Source organism: Tursiops truncatus, chromosome 10 (assembly GCF_011762595.2).
Source record: "Tursiops truncatus isolate mTurTru1 chromosome 10, mTurTru1.mat.Y, whole genome shotgun sequence".
In the NCBI taxonomy this organism is placed as follows: Eukaryota; Metazoa; Chordata; class Mammalia; order Artiodactyla; family Delphinidae; genus Tursiops; species Tursiops truncatus.
In genome coordinates this window covers 43238114-43254370 of record NC_047043.1, presented here as the reverse complement: position 1 = coordinate 43254370, position 16257 = coordinate 43238114, and the positions used below count along the sequence as shown (strand labels likewise).

Sequence of the window (16257 nt, the reverse complement as noted above, 5' to 3'; positions counted from 1 at the left end):
TTGGTTATTAAGTATTGTATTGTTTAGCCTCCATGTGTTTGTATGTTTTACAGATTTTTTCCTGTAATTGACATCTAGTCTCATAGTGTTGTGGTCAGAAAAGGTACTTGATATGATTTCAGTTTTGTTAAATTTACCAAGGCTTGATTTGTGACCCAAGATATGATCTGTCCTGGAGAATGTGCCATGAGCAGTTGAGAAGAAAGTGTATTCTGTTGTTTTTGGATGGAATGTCCTATAAATATCAATTAATTCCATCTTGTTTAATGTATCATTTAAAGCTTGTGTTTCCTTATTTATTTTCATTTTGGGTGATCTGTCCATTGGTGCAAGTGGGATGTTAAAGTCCCCTACTATGATTGTGTTACTGTTGATTTCCCCTTTTATGGCTGCTAGCATTTGCCTTATGTCTTGAGGTGCTCCTATGTTGGGTGCATAAATATTTAGAATTGTTATATCTTCCTCTTGGATTGATCCCTTGATCATTATGTAGTGTCCTTCTTTGTCTCTTGTAACATTCTTTATTTTAAAGTCTGTTTTGTCTGATATGAGAATTGCTACTCCAGCTTTCTTTTGATTTCCATTTGCATTGAATATCTTTTTCCATCCTCTCACTTTCAGTTCTAAATACTTCTCAACCCATCCTCTCCTCTCCATCACTGAGAACAGTGGTATAGCTCAGGTGTCATCATTTGCTGGACATAAGGCCCTCATCTGTCACCTGCTTCCCCAGCCTCACCTGCGGCCACTTTTACTGGATCTTCCTAAGCACCCCATGCTTTCCCCATGTCTGGTTCTGGGGTACTGGCTGGAGAACTCGTGGGTCTCAACCACTTTCTCCCCTCTTCCCACTGTCTCCTTATTAGTTACCTTAATACCGTTTTGGAATAAGGTGGCAACAGCAAGCAGATAAGTTCCCTTCTTCTCTGGTTCTAGAGTCATTCAAACAGCCTTAAGATGAAAACTGGTGCTGGAAAGGAGGAGATTGAGCAGGAGGTGATTTTGTTGGTGGGCTGTGTGTGTGAGAGAGAGAGAGAGACAGACAGACAGACCCTTAAGGTATTTCTAGCCCTCCTTGGCAGGGCTTCCTCCTGAGTCTCTCCTCCCTTGGGACCTGCTGCCGAGGCCAGGCTGCTGAGCCAGTGGCTCCATTTGGCAGACAGTTGTGGGGTCCACTCCTGAGACTGGGGTTCTGAAGTCAGGAAACAGGCAGTGTCTGCAGAGTGAGTGTGAAGCTTAGTCTACAAGATAGACCACTTTTTTTCTCATCTCAGCTTAGTTTCTGACTCTCAGTCTCCCCTCTTGCCGCACCTGGTGGTTCTCACTTCTTCCACCTCCACCTTGGTGTTGTGTTAAGGTTCTGGGGTCTTAGAAAGATGCCAGAGTGGCAGCGGATAGGAGGGAACATGTGTGTCTCCAGGTTAGGGTGACCCCCCCGCCCCTGCCACCCGTAGCTGCTCCCCAGGCCCAGGAGGCCACTCCAGGTCACTCTCAGGACAGCATTCTTTTGGAAGGTTGACCAGTAGTCTGTCCCCTGGACACACCGGGCACCGCCTGTCTCTGGGGCATCTTCTGGGATTCAGGAAGCTCCCGTCTCCAGGATCCACAGATGCTCCCTCTAGCCTAAGGGCACAGTTTTTAGGCTGGGAAAGTCTTCTGCTCCAGAGCACTCTGCCTTTTTCTTTTTTTTGGAAGTCAGAACTTTATTACTAAGGAGAACTTTTTTTTTTTTGCCTTAGGCATTATTTTTTTTAATTGAAATATAGTTGATTTACAATGTTGTGTTAATTTCTGCTGTACAGCAAAATGACTCAGTTATACATATGTATATTCTTTTTCATATTCTTTTCCATTATGGTTTATCACAGGATACTGAATATAGTTCCCTGTGCTATACATTAGGACCTTGTTGTTTATCTGTTCTGTACGTAATAATTTGCATCTACTAACCCCAAACTCCCAGTCCACCCCTCTCCCACCCCCTCCCCCTTGGCAACCACAAGTCTGTTCTCTATGTCTGTGAGTCTGTTTCTGTTTCATAGGTAAGTTCATTTGTGTCATATTTTAGATTCCACATATAAGTGATATCATGTGGTATTTGTCTTTCTCTTTCTGACTTACTTCACTTAGTATAATAATCCCTAGTTGCATCCATGTTGCTGCAAATGTCATTATTTCATTCTTTTTTATAACTGAGTAATATTCCATTGTGTATATATACCACATCTTTATCCGTTCTTATGTCGATGGGTATTTAGGTTGTTTCCATGTCTTGGCTATTGTGAATAGCACTGCTATCTGCCTTTTTCTATAACCTTAGCCTCAACAGGTTTAGGTTTGTGGAAAATAAAAGCCAGGTATGCATGCAGGCTGTTTCTGCTTCCTGCCTGGACACCTAGGGTTCCTAAAAGTGAGGAAGATTTTCAGATTACCTTCAGATAGAGAGATCTGTTACAAAGACCAGAGGACACCTGGGCGGCCCTTATTGTAGATGTAGGGTCTTTGGACTACATGGTTGTTCTGCCTGGATCTGAAGTGTTCTGGGGTTGGGATCTTTGGGAAAACTCAAATATCAGTGAAGGGCATTTGGAATGCACGTAGCACTGTGATTGGACTGGGTTGCCACCCTCCAGGTTGAAGCATCCTGGTTGGGCAGAGGTTCCCATTCAGCCAGCTCTGCGGCAGTGGCTCTCCTTGTGTCAAGCCCTGCTCCCTGGTCCCACTTAGGTGTAGCTCATGGCACAGGGTTATTTTCACTGAAAGCACATGGAGCCATGGAGCCAGCCCTGTCTTCCTCAGGCGGTGGAAGCCAGGTACTTAAAGTTTCATGGACTTGGCTTCGGTTCAATAATAAAAGGTTTTTTTTGTAATGAAAAAGTAATTCTTCCACTTCATTGCAGTAGTAACTGAAGTGAGAGAATGGCTTTGTATAAGCTGTTATCCGGAGTCTCATTAATGAAGACATGTAATGAACATGAAGGTGTAAAGACATAGCCTTGCTTATGTTTCAACAGGGAAAAATTGGATAGAGTTGCTTTTTTTATAGATCGTGTTTGTCTAAGTTTTTGTTGTGTCTCCAACAATGGAGACAATGAATTTAAAAGAAAAAAAAATTGAATTTAAAAGAAAAAAAAAGGGAATTCCCTGGCTTCCCAGTGGTTAGGACTCCACGCTTTCATTGCCGAGGGCCCGGGTTCAATCCCTGGTCGGGGAACTAAGATCCCAAAAGTTGTGTGGCGCGGCCTAAAAAAAAAGAAATAAAAGAGCAATGCATTGAAAAGATACAAGGGCATCCCAAAGGGCTGAAGGCTCAGTAACCAAGGTTGGGAAGGACAGATGTGGGGACGACATGGGTCTGCCTCCTGAGAGCGGCTGTTAATGTGACCTAGTTCGAGTCACTTCCAGTCTCCGTGTCTGTTTGTTGTTTCCAGTTTCCTGGAGTGACAGTCGTATAGGCTTAACTGGACTTAATGCTCTGCCCCTGGATCACACAGCCTTCTCCCCACTCCCCACCATCTTCTTATTAGTTACCTTAATACTACCCATTGTGGAATAAGGTATGATAGGGTAAGGATGTGAATAGGTAATATCACGTGATGCTCAGGTTTGCTGAATGGTCTCTGTGTGTTGGGCGCTTTTCAAGTATTGCTTATTCTGCCATCCCCACAGCCCTGTGTCTTATGTACTGTTGCATCTCCTATTTCTTGGATGAGCAAAGCAAAGCCCAGAAAGGCCAAGCAGTTTTCCAAGGTTGTAAAGCTTTTCCCCGACATTCAATACTTGGCAGGTCATGCACATACCTTTAACTTTATGGCTAACAGTGTGGATGGTAGTTGGGGTTTGGTCTCTGCAAACATCCTGTGCTAATACCTTAGGGTTCCGGGCGTGATCATAGCCCACGTCTTCTTACCAGTGGAAGTCAGAGCCGTGTCCTGGCTGTCTGAAGAGCTTGGCATCCAAGCCTCCCCCTGACCTAGATCAGGGTGGGAGGAACATGTGGGGAGCAGGCTTGTGCATGGGGAGGGGCAGGAACAAAACCAGAGGGCTCAGCAGTAGTTGGGGGCGGGGTGGTTCAGCTAGATTCACGGAGCTCATGGGCCAGCACTTCCAGAGTCATACAGTGGGTCCTGTTTCCAGGGTTATTGGGGATGGAGCAGAATGACATCAGCACAGGGGCATCAGTAGGAGTGGCATCACCCATTTCTGTTTGACACTAATTTAACTGAGATCTTTGGTAGCCTTCTTCTTTTGGTTTTGTTTTGTAGCCTCCTCTTCAGTTCTCTTCTCCTTTATTTGTAAACTGCCAGCCCCTTTTATTGATTACCATTATACCTACATTCCTCCCCCCCCATCATTTTGTAATCTCTGAGTGCAGCAATGTCACCCCTGCCTTAATTTATGGCAGGGGCCCAAAGTCAGATAGGGGCAGGTGTCATAAATGGATAAAGAGGCTGGTAAGCTCTGTATCAGCCTGGAAAGCATGCATTCCTTCTAAAAAGGGGAAACTACCTCTAGGATCTGTATTTTCATGTAAAATTCCCAATTTTTAAATGTTTGCCAATAGTTAGTTTTTAAAAGTGGGCAGGCCAAAGACATGGAAACAACCTAAATGTCCGTGGACAGATGAATGGATAAAGAAGCTGTGGAACATATATGCAATGGAATATTAGTCATAAAAAGGAATGAGATAATGCCATTTGCAGCAACGTGGATGCAACTAGAGATTATCATACTAAGTCAGAAAGAGAAAGACAATACCATATGATATCACTTACATGTGGAATCCAAGATATGACACAAATGAACTTATTTATGAAAGACTCACAGACATAGAGAACAGACTTGTGGTTGCCAAGGATTGGGAGTTTGGGATTAGCAGGTTCAGACTATTATATATAGAATGAATAAACAACAAGGTCCTACTGTAGAGCACAGGGAACTATATTCAATATCCTGTGATAAACCAAAATGGAAAATAATATGAAAAAGAATGCATATGTATGTATAACTGAGTCAGTGTGCTGTACAGCAGAAGTTAACACAACTTTGTAAATCAACTATACTTCAATAAAATAAATTCTAAAAAAATAAAATAAGGGACTTCCCTGGCGGTCCAGTGGTTAAGACCTCACACTTCCACTGCAGGGGGCACAGGTTCAATCCCTGGTTGGGGAACTAAGATCCCGCATGCTGTGCTGTGCAGCCAGTAAATATAAAATAAGATAACTTAAAATAAAATGGCAGGCCAATACAACACGTCTCTCAGCATTGCCAGTTTTGGATGATACTGTTGGAGGCAGGCAGGTGGCAGGGAACACCTGCATCTCCATCCTGGCTTCCAAAGGGACCAGAGATGTTCCAGCCTGTTCCTGAATCAGCCCCTCTCTCCTAATTGACTTTAGGGTATAAACCATATTTTTATGTATGTATTTATGTTACTCAGCTGGAAGACTTATTTTTTCAGCCTAATACATGAAGATAAAATGATAATATTCAATTATAAGTTGGCTCTCTTATCACCTTTACTTTCCCAATTGGATGTTAAACTCCTCCAAGGCAGAAGCTTATGGGTGCTTAAGATATATTTTTAATTGATTGATGTAAATAAACATGTTTGAAATAATAACATTAAGTATTCTCTAGGTAAAGAGATGTTTTCAGTGTTTGTTGGTCTTCTTAATGTGTTTCTGTGTTGTGGGACGATTTTCAGAGTTATGTTTTGCTTTTCTTTTAGGCACATTATTTAAAATGTCCTTCCTCAGGAGTGTTCCTTAGGTCATTTTGTCTTCAAGGGGTTAAACACATTATCTTACATTTTCCTTAACTCTCTTCTTCTATACCTATATCTTTGTGGTAGAGATGGTTTTCCTTGGGATTTCTAAAATCAGATAATGTGCTCTTGCTTTTGGACTTATTTCCAAATAAAAAACTAGTATAGAATAATAGTCTTGGGCCAGATTGCATACTTTTATGCAATTTGCAGGTGCTCAAATGCAAACTATTATTTTCTTTTTCATATTCTTTTCCATTATGATTTATCACAGGATATTGAATATATAATAGTTCTGTGTGCTATACAATAAGACCTTGTTGTTTATCCATTCTATATATAATGGTTTGCATCTGCTGATCCCAAACTCCCACTCCATCCCTCCCCTATCCCCCTTCCCCTTGGCAACCACAAGTCTGTTCTCTGTTTGTGAGTCTGTTTCTGCTTCATAGATAAGTTCATCTGTGTCATATTTTAGATTCCTCAAACTAGTTCTCGATGTCTCTATTTATATAATTTTAATATGATTTCATTAAGGTGGACTTGCAAAAAAATTTGTGGTACTTTTGAAATATTTTTACAATTTTCGTACAGTTTCATGTTTTGATACTTAACATGGTCTTTGTTTTATTTGTCCTCTGTTTGGAGAGAGGATTTGTGGAAGTGTGAGAGCACCCAGGACCAGAGAATCTTGGTGTTGGAAGAACAGGGAGTCAGTGTGACGTTCTCCTCAGTGAAGGCTTGGTCCCTCGGGTAGGAGGGAGCTCCCTGCCCCCCACAGCTGTCCTTTCCTCTTCTGAGCAGTTGTATCTTTTTGGATGGTTTTTCCTCATTGTGAACTGACACCTATTTCCTGGTCATTTCCATGCTTTGAACTGAATTAAGCACAGAGCAAGCCTAACCCTTTTGGGCTCTCCACATCCATGGTAAGATCATTGAGGGCTGTGAGCATGTTGTGTATTCCTCTCAGGGCCTGGGACCACATTCTAGGGCACTTGGGGGTCCAAAGGACCCAGATGGAAATCCAGGCTTCACCTTGGACTGACAGAATGGCTGTGGACAAGTGACTTAGCCTCCCTTTAGGGGAGGTTTCCTTATCGGATTATGGTGAGTATTAAATAAGATAGTGAGTGAAAATACCCAGTGCAGCCCCTGACTGCAGTCACTCAATAAGTGATGCGGGGAGTTAGAACTTGCTGGTTAAACTGAAAGGAAGGAAGTCTTGCAGAATGCCTTAGAGCTGAGCCAAGACAGCCTAGAATCCAAGGCCAGGCTCCTCGGGAAATGAGTCTTTGGTGCTTACCTTGTAGAGCGTCCCACACAGCTGCCGGAGAGTGATGAGGAGCACTTCCTCCTTTCTGGATCCCATCAGTGAGCCCGGTTGCCCCGGAAACCTAACACCAAGGAACACTCTAACCAATGCACAGTCTTATACCCTAGAGAGTGTAAGAGAGAGAGAGTTTGTGTCCTGAATCCCAGCGCTCTTCTTTCAGAGGCTGATGAACTGGGCTTCTCCGTCCAGAAGGAAACCTTGGTTTTCATTCACTCTCTCCCCCCAAACTCCTCCCTGATTCAGATGCAAGAACCTTCCAGCTTCCCCTCCCTTTGACCACTACCTCCACCGTCTTCTGTAGCTTCACCAGGCTCCCCTTCCTCTTTGGGGTATGGCTCCTGCAAATCTTCCCTAAAAGGAGAGAGTGAAAGCCAGCCTAGGCCCGGCCAAACCAGAGTCCCCCCTTTACTATTTCAAGGTGGCTTCCAGTTAAGAGGCTGATTAGGAGTTATTTATTTGATGAGCAAGTACCTGAATTGTTCAACTAGTTTTGAAAAAAATTTAAAACTAAAACAACAACGCAGCCCCCAAAGTTTTCCTTAGGTCATTTTGTCTTCAAGGGGTTAAACACATTTTCTTACATTTTCCTTAACTCTTTTCTTCTGTGGTAGAGATGGTTTTCCTTGGGATTTCTAAAATCAGATAATGTGCTCTTGCTTTTGGACTTATTTCCAAATAAAAAACTAGTATAGAATAATAGTCTTGGGCCAGATTGCATATTTTTATGCAATATGTAAGAAGTTAGTATTTGTACTTAGCGAACCAACGGAATTTTAAACAAAATTAGATCTTCACTCACTCTAAATTTTGGTGGTTTCTTTGGATTTATATAAAATGTAAAAAATTATGTGATATTATACTAACTTTGTGTTCACTGGATTGTGTAGTAAGTGGATAACACAGAGGTGCGTTTTAAATATTCTTCCATCTAAAACTGTGATCTGGACAGAAGCAGGCACATCACCTTGCTCTGGGGTCCCCTTGAAGTCGGTCCCTTGCTTCCTCCAAGTTTCTATGAGGAAATGCTATGGGAAATTACTTAGCTGGGTGCTGTCACCGTGGATGTAGACCCGGGTGATGTGATCTTGTGAGAACAGGCCTAGACTAAGCAACACTTACAAAAAAAAAAAAAAAAAGACCTTGCTCTGTGTTTCCCCAACCCTTCGTTTTGAAAATATTCAAATTTATAGGAAAGTTGGGAGAGTAGTACAGTGAAGCCTTACTGTTAGCCTATTGCCACATGCCAATATAAACACAATTCTCTGTTTTTATTGAAACAACTGAGAACAAGTGCAGACAGCACGAATAAGGATGTGTTCCTACATAACTGAAATACCATTAGCACACCTTAGAAAATTAACAGTAATTTCCCAATATCAGCTGATAAACAGTCCATGATCCAGGTTCAGATTCTCCCCATGGTCCCTAACATGTCTTTTCAGCTTAAAAAGAAATACAGGCTCCCATCAAGTTTCATAACTTTGTTGTTATGCTTCTGTTTTCTTTTTAAATTTAGAAGAGTCCCTGCTTTGGGGGTGTGTATGTTTTGTGACATTGACCTTTTTCCTTTTTGGAAGAGACCAGGATAATTATCTTGTAGAATGACCCCCAATCTGGATTTGTCTAATTGATTCTTCATAGGCTTTTTATTTTTACTTTTTGGTTAAATTTTTGGAACTATGCTTACAGAAATGTGCATAAATCTCAGGTATGCAGGTTTGTGAAATACCACGTTCCAGCCTCTGGGATTCTGGGAGCCTTATCTGGAAGCCTCCCAAGACCTTATCTCTGCACTTGTTTCTTGCAGCTTGGGGCAGAGGCAACTTCCTGGCACTTTCCTCTGGTTCATGGTACTGAGGCTGGGCAGCTTCCAGGGTAGGCAGCTCCATTGTACTAGTCTCAGATCCCCCACCGGGGTTTCAGTTAGAGGAGTTATTGTTTAGTTCCCCTTCTAAAAATGTCACATTATGTAATTATCCTGGCTTTAGGAGATTTGGGTTGTTTTTATACCACGTGAATGAATTGGCAATTAGGAAAGTCATTTTAAAGCTTTTGGTGATCTAATTCAATTGTTCAAACTGCCTTAATAAGTAGGTTGTAATAAGACACAATGCTTGGGTTTTTAGTTTCTCACAACCTAGTGTTTTTTTGTTTTTGGTTGTAGAGATCCAGTATCAGGCCAGAGGTATTTCACAGTCCTTTATTTAAAAAAAAATAAAAATAAAAAGCCAAATATTAAAAACATGATGACCTGGGCCAACTTTGTCTTTACTATCCTAATTACCTTTCTCCTCTTCTGAATACTCCACATGCTTTCCCTTTTTTTTTCCATTTTCAACACACATGCCAAATGGGGTTGACAGTTCATGGTTGTAAATTGGGGGCTTAACCCGGGGCAGTGAATTCCATAAAATCACATGCAAAGTTTGTGTGTATTTGCTGATGGGCTTTGATCTGAAGAGAGGCTTGCCTAGATTTCATCAGCTTTTCAGAGGTGTCTGTGAGCCTCAAATAGTTAAAAACACTGGCTTAAATAATTATTTCCTCCTACAACCTTTGATATTTTCTCTGACCCTTGACGTAGTATCTTCTTCTTCTTAGTAATCTTTTTGTGTACTATTTGTTTTGGATTAAAAAATTATAAGGAATACAACTAAATTCATTCATAGTATTAGTCATCACCCAGAAATAACTGCTGTTTACACATTGGTAGATAGTTACCTATCTACCTATCATGTATCTACCTATTCATCTATAAATCATCTTACTGTCTGTCTGTCTACACACACACACACACACACACACACACACACACAGATATTTTTTTAAAGGAATCATTCTATATGAACCCTTCCCACTTTGCTAAATGTAGATCAATAACATTTTTGTTTAATTGCTGCAGGGTAGTCCATTGTATGGATATACTGTCATTTATTTAACCAATCTTCTATCATGGACATAGATATTTATATTTTAATAGGAATCAAACCTTAAGCAACAGGAGTAGAGGAAGAGACAGGAGGAACTCGGGGTTTTGCTGGTCCCAAGAGCCCACTTCCTTTGTCTTACCTTCCAAGCCCCACCTCAAAGGTTAGGCTCTGGACTTTGGGTCAGAGAATATGTTTGCTTTTTCCATAAGAAAGGAGAACTGTACTTTCACACTCATTCCTCTAACCCCCAAAGGTAGAGACGTGAATTGGCAAGTCATTTGAAATCAATAAAGAATAGTTTTAGAGGGTCAATTGACTTCAAAGCAGCTTCATTTTAATCCATTCTCAGAGAAAATAATCTGAAAAAGAATCCTCAAACTAACACAACATTGTAAATCAATTATACTTCAATAAAAAAAGAATTAACAACAAAAAAGAAACAAAAAAAAATCGGCTATCTGATCAGCCAGTTTGCCTGATACTAGGAAAGAACAAGTTAGTGACAGAATTTACAGCATCCCACCTGGAATGCTTATTTTATGAACTCTACTTTATTCATTGATATGAATGCCACCGACATAACAGTGAATGAAAATTTATTAAGATTCCAAATATAATTTCCCCAAATTTGAAGACAGAAACCACAGACAACCTTTCATTCACTGAAGTAAGCTCATTTACTGAATCACACACTTGTAGCCTAAAAGACTAAATTCAGTAGCCCTTAAAAGGTGGCCAATTTAGTCTCTACCTCATTGGCTGCTAAAGAGCCAACTTCAAACAAACACTACCGAGAAAAAAAAGAAACTTCAAATTAAATAAAGCAACCAAATAAGCCTAAAAAAAAAAGAAATTTCTATACCGAAGAGTGCATATGTCTAAAAATTCAAGTGAATTAAAAGGTAATTCTCAGAATACAAAACATAAATGATAAAAAAAATCGATCCTCACTTTCCAAGGTTCAAATGGGCCTAATTTTGTATAGTTTACCTTATATTTAAAAAGTCTTCATGAAAATTATTGTGGGGAAAAATTGAATACTTTAATGGTTAAAATGCTCGAGTCACGTAGCCAGGGGAGAGACTTTGTTGGGTATAAGTCAGCGTGCTTTTCCTCTGTCTGCGTGTGTCCGTATTTCCCTGTGCCATGTTGTTGAAAGAGGTATTGCCGATTGTCTTGTCTTCCTTTCTCTCTTATCCATTTACCAAGGACACGTCCAGATTAGAGGCTGCACCATTCAACACCCTTGGGTACAGGGTAGTAACTGTTCCCATCTGGCTATGTGTGATGAGTGGTGTTTATGTCATGGCATAAATCACATTTTGCTGTTCCATCAGCTGAGATGCTAACCATTAAAAAAATTTACTCTGTCTACAAAAATCAGTAACCAGGGATTTTTGTATGGGGGCAGTCCTTTAACAGTTATTCCCCAAGTCTGTCTGTAAAGATAAACAATCAAATTACTATCCTCACTGAAAGAGTATAGGAAACAACAAGAAATACAAGCTCACAGATAAAAGATGACCTTTCATAAGGACAGGTAGGAAGCCATTTTAAGGAAGACAGAAGGCAACCAAGGAAACCCAATACCCTTTTGAAAAAGTCTTTAAGAATGTCATCCTTTTTCACCAATCCAGCCAGCAACACAGCCTCAGGGAGCTCAAGATGAATTTTCAGAAAAGCATGGAAAATAAAGTAGGTTGATAGCATCCTGTGACTGACTTAATGCTCCTCACAACTCTCTGTGGACTCCAGCGAATACAGAAAATCAATTTTATTTATTTGCATAGTACATGATTGCCACTAGGAAAACACACAAAATCTAAATAAGTTAATAATTAACCAAGGTGATGACATTTCATGTAAAGTAAAATGGAAGACTGCTTTTTTGGGGAAAGAATAAAGCTAAAGGTAAATCTTAGACACTTTACAGGAAATAGTATGTGTACTTTTAAAATGATGGTGTTGGGTTCCTTAAAAAACTAAAAATAGAACTACCATATGACCAGCAATCCCACTACTGGGCATATACCCTGAGAAAACCATAATTCAAAAGGACACATGTCCCCCAGTGTTCATTGCAGCACTATTTACAATAGCCAGGACATGGAAACAACCTAAATTTCCAACGATAGATGAATGGATAAAGAAGATGTGGTACATATATACAATGGGATATTACTCAGCCATAAAAAGGAACAGAATTGGGTCATTTGTAGAGATGTGGAGGGACCTAGAGTCTGCCATACAGAGTGAAGTAAGCCAGAAAGAGAAAAACAAATATCGTATATTAAGACATATATGTGGAATGTAGAAAAATGGTACAGATGAACCTATTTGTAGGGCAGGAATAGAGACATAGACGTAGAGAATGGACATGTGGACAAGGGGTGGAAGGAAAGGGTGGAGTGAATTGGGAGATTAGGTTTGGCATAAATACACTACCATGTGTAAAATAGATAGCTAGTGGGAACCTGCTGTGTAGCACAGGGAGCTCAGCTTGGTACTTTGTGATGACCTAGATGGGTGGGATGGAGGGGTGGGAGGGAAGTCCAAGAGGGAGGGGATATAGGTATTCATTTCATTTCATTGTAAAATTTCATTGATTCATTTCATTGTACAGCGGAAACTAACACAACATTGTAGAGCAATTTTACTCCAAAAAAAAAAAAAAAAGACCAAAAAAAAATGATGGTGTTGGCCAGTAGAAGTGAATAAGGACTGTCATGCCTGAATAGATGGAGGCGAGGTCCTGATTCACTTCTGGTTTATTCCACACGCCTTGGGATGTTGTCACACAGCCTGTTTTTGCTGTGTCACCACGGCTTTTGTGAGCAGCCCAGGGTTTCTACTCTGATGGGAGCACACCACTGATTCCTGCCTGCCACCGGCTTCGTAGGAGTCTGAGGCTGCAAGTTCCATTTCAGGAATTCGAGTTACACCAGTTTTGCATCTTGAGCCTCAGCAAAGTTCTAAATGGGGAAGTGAAGATTTCCCTTGGATGCTTTATCTTGTTTAGAACTCTGTTCACAGCACAGATAGTCAGCATCCTCGTTTCCATGGTAAGCTGGTGGCTCCCTGAATCATCACAAACTTAACTCAACCAAGGAGGAAGAGATAACGTCTGGTGCCTTTTCCCTGTGGGGAAGACAGACCCTTTAATGCGAGATACGCCCTGCAGACCGGCTCCTGTTCCTGGAAGGGAGACTGAGGTCAGGCCAAGCATGTGGGTCAAAGCCTCACGTTTCTCATTTCACTGTGTAATGACCAGGGGCAGAGGGGAGCTGCTGCATCATTCTCATTTCCGTCACTGGCAGCTGTTACTTTGCTAGTAGTTTAAATGATCTCAAGAACTCTAAGCTGAGTTCAGATGTTTGTTTATTGGCACTGCCTTTGGCTTCTGAAAACAGTCTTTTGTGTCCTCCTGGTCTTCAGAAAAGGCTCTTCTCAGAATCAGCCCTTCCTCCCTCCTTGCTCTCTTCTGGGAGCCAGCTTCAAGCTCAGGAAGAAAATTAACTAAAGGGGACGAGGGGCTCAAACCTGGTTAGAGGGGAGACTCCGACTGGAAACGGAAAGGAATTGGGACTCAGCATCCTGCGTTTGTGCTTTGTTTTTGCAACTTGGAGTGAGTTGCGTTAATGAATTAAGCAGCAGGCTAGTAATGGAAAATATCGGTCCTGGCCTGGTGGGGGAGCCAAATACTATAGGTTTGTAACAGGAAGGCTGTGGATTCTGGCTTCATTGTTGGGCCAGTCATTTGTGAGCTGGTGGCCGGACCGCAGGCCACACACTTGGGTGCAAATCTTCCATGAACCGGAGCTGCCCGGGGCGTGTGGCCGGTGTCGGAGCCGTGGCCCAGGGAAGATGGTGAGCCTTGGGTGTTGGTTCTGGTGTGGGTCCCCCCGTCCGCGCTGAAGATGATGCAGGATGCCGGACTCCGTTTGGGGGCAGGGAGGGGGCTGCTGAGATGGACGAGCCGATGTGAGTGTTTTGCTGTTGATGCTTTTTTTCTGTGTCATCCCCTGTAGAGTTCCGGGAACGCATCCTACCGCTGCTCGATGTCTTCCTCTGCGGATTTTTCCGATGAAGATGATTTCAGCCAGAAATCTGGCTCTGCATCTCCAGCTCCTGGAGATACCTTACCCTGGAATTTGCCTAAACATGAGAGATCGAAAAGAAAGATCCACGGGGGCTCGGTGCTGGACCCTGCGGAGAGGGCAGTGCTTAGGATAGCAGGTAAGAGCAAGTGGGGGCGGGGGCAGGGGATAGAGGGAGGTGCGAGGAGAGTTGCGGAAATTCACCCATGGAGTCCCCGGGGGCCCTGTCTGGCTGGGAGCTGATGCGTTGGGCAGAGATCTGCGCTCAAGGTGGAGAAGGAGGATGACCATGTTTACTTTCTGTCCTGATTTATCAAAAGAGCGATTGGCCCTGCCTGCTGGTGACTAAGCTGTTTGGCCCTGTCTTCTAGTTGGAGGAATCGATACCTTTGAAACCAAGGGGATATTTACAGGCATCTGCATTGAAGTTTCCTATTTATGTGCAGTCGCCACCGTGCCAATCTGAAAGTATTAACTCAGTGATTCCCGGTGTGTTTGCTGGAAGCTTCGTTTCCATGTTTGCATGGGAGCTCTGAGCGACCACATTTAACGGGGGTGGGGGGGTAGATTCCCGGGTTCTGGTACCCAGAATTGCGGAGGGTATTTTAGCAACCTGGATGCGGTTTTGTGTGTGTGTGTGTGTGTGTGTGTGTGTGTGTGTTTAAGTGTAGCATCTCTGTCAGCATCATGTGTTTGTAGCAGCTTCTGCCCCTGGTGCTCTTGAGGGTTTAGCCATCATGCATCCCTGATTAATTAATACCTGGGAGGGGCCAGTGTTTCTGTTACCCAGGGTTCCCTTGCACTGCCTTTAGGTCCCAGAAGTGATGGCTTGTTTTACTTGGCTGAAAGCTGAGCCTGCTGTGGAAATCTATCCCCCTGCCTGCAGTGCCTGTGTGGTTTGTGTGTATGTGAGCTGTGCTTTCTGGGGTGGTTGTTCCTCAATTTTTTTTTTCTCAGAAATGGTAATGGGGTAGATTGGGGTGTGCCTTCGGGAGCTCTCTTGCAAAGGCCAAAGGCCAGGTGTTTATTGGAGTTGGTTTCTGCAGTGGATCGGGCCTCTCTCCCCTCCCCCACTCTCTCCCCCAGGCCCCTTCCCACTCAGTTTCTTTTGCCTCCCACCATCATGCAAAGTTGGTACTTGTACTCCTTCGGGGGTGGGGGTGGGGGCTGGAGGGGACTAGCTCAGGTCCCAGCCATCATGGTGGCTGAGTCCCCCTAGTGTCCCCCAGTGGGATTTTCTGATTACGGGAAAAACAAACAGGGCCCAGCCAGCCATTCTCTAGTCCAGGTTTCTGGGGCAACAGCTTTGAGCTTCTTCTGGCTTCTGTTGTGAGATGCTGGCTGGTCTCACCCAGGCCTTCAAAGAGGAGGATGGAGGGGGAGAATGGGGTGGAGGGAGGATGGAGACAGCTTGGGAGCCAAGTGAGAGTGGGCAGGGGTGGCCTGGGAGAGGTGCAGAGCTGGGCGAGTACCAAAAAGTGTTTGGCCACCGAGGCCTGATTCCTTGCCCTGTCAAGATACCGCCAAGGGAGTGGAGGAGACAGTGCCAGAACCAGGGTACCAGATATTTGGCTCAGCAGAAAGGGAAGATGGGTGAAAGGCGGGGGCGTGAGAAATTGCTGGGGCTTTGTAGAAAGCCTGGGATGCCTGTCCTTTGCGTTTTTACGGAAGGTACAAGATCCTTCTGTCTTGAGAGTTTTGATAAAGGTGGCAGAGACAGGTATTTTGCTTTTGGTAGTGAAGGAAGGTTTATGAGAGAAGGAAGGGCATATGTTTGTCAGGGGGAATGAGGTTATATAAACTAACAGACAGGAAGTCAGGAGAGGCTGGTGGTAGTAGTGGTCGGTGTACACTGACGGTAGGGAAGGAATGGAGGACCTGGGGGTTCTGCTGGGTGCAGTGGACAAGCGGGTGCTGGGGTCAGTAGACTGTAGGCTCTGGGAGGGCAGGGGCCATGTCTTACTCGTTGTAAAAGGTTTACTATGAAGTTACTGGTAGTTGGTGCACTGGAGACCTCTGAGTTACATACTTTTAAGATTATATCAATTCTTCAAAAATATAACAAAAGAAAATAAAACAACAAACAGAATACGCAGCCCTAGTATGGACAGGTACTACTTACTGTGT

The 16257-nt window shown here is 42.9% G+C and overlaps 1 protein-coding gene across 20 annotated transcripts in view; it reads left to right on the top strand.

Annotated features, from left to right (window-relative positions):
• The window catches only part of DST (dystonin), a 497752-nt gene that overhangs the window by 83825 nt on the left and 397670 nt on the right, over nt 1–16257 (top strand). For 19 of the 20 annotated variants that reach the window (XM_033864484.2, XM_033864483.2, XM_033864472.2 and 16 more), the window contains exon 4: nt 14062–14269. In XM_033864484.2, coding sequence (XP_033720375.1) covers nt 14062–14269 — 208 coding nt within the window. Of the gene's footprint in view, nt 1–13782; nt 13901–14061; nt 14270–16257 lie in introns of those variants that run through there. The other variant, XM_073810885.1, reaches the window with a different exon arrangement.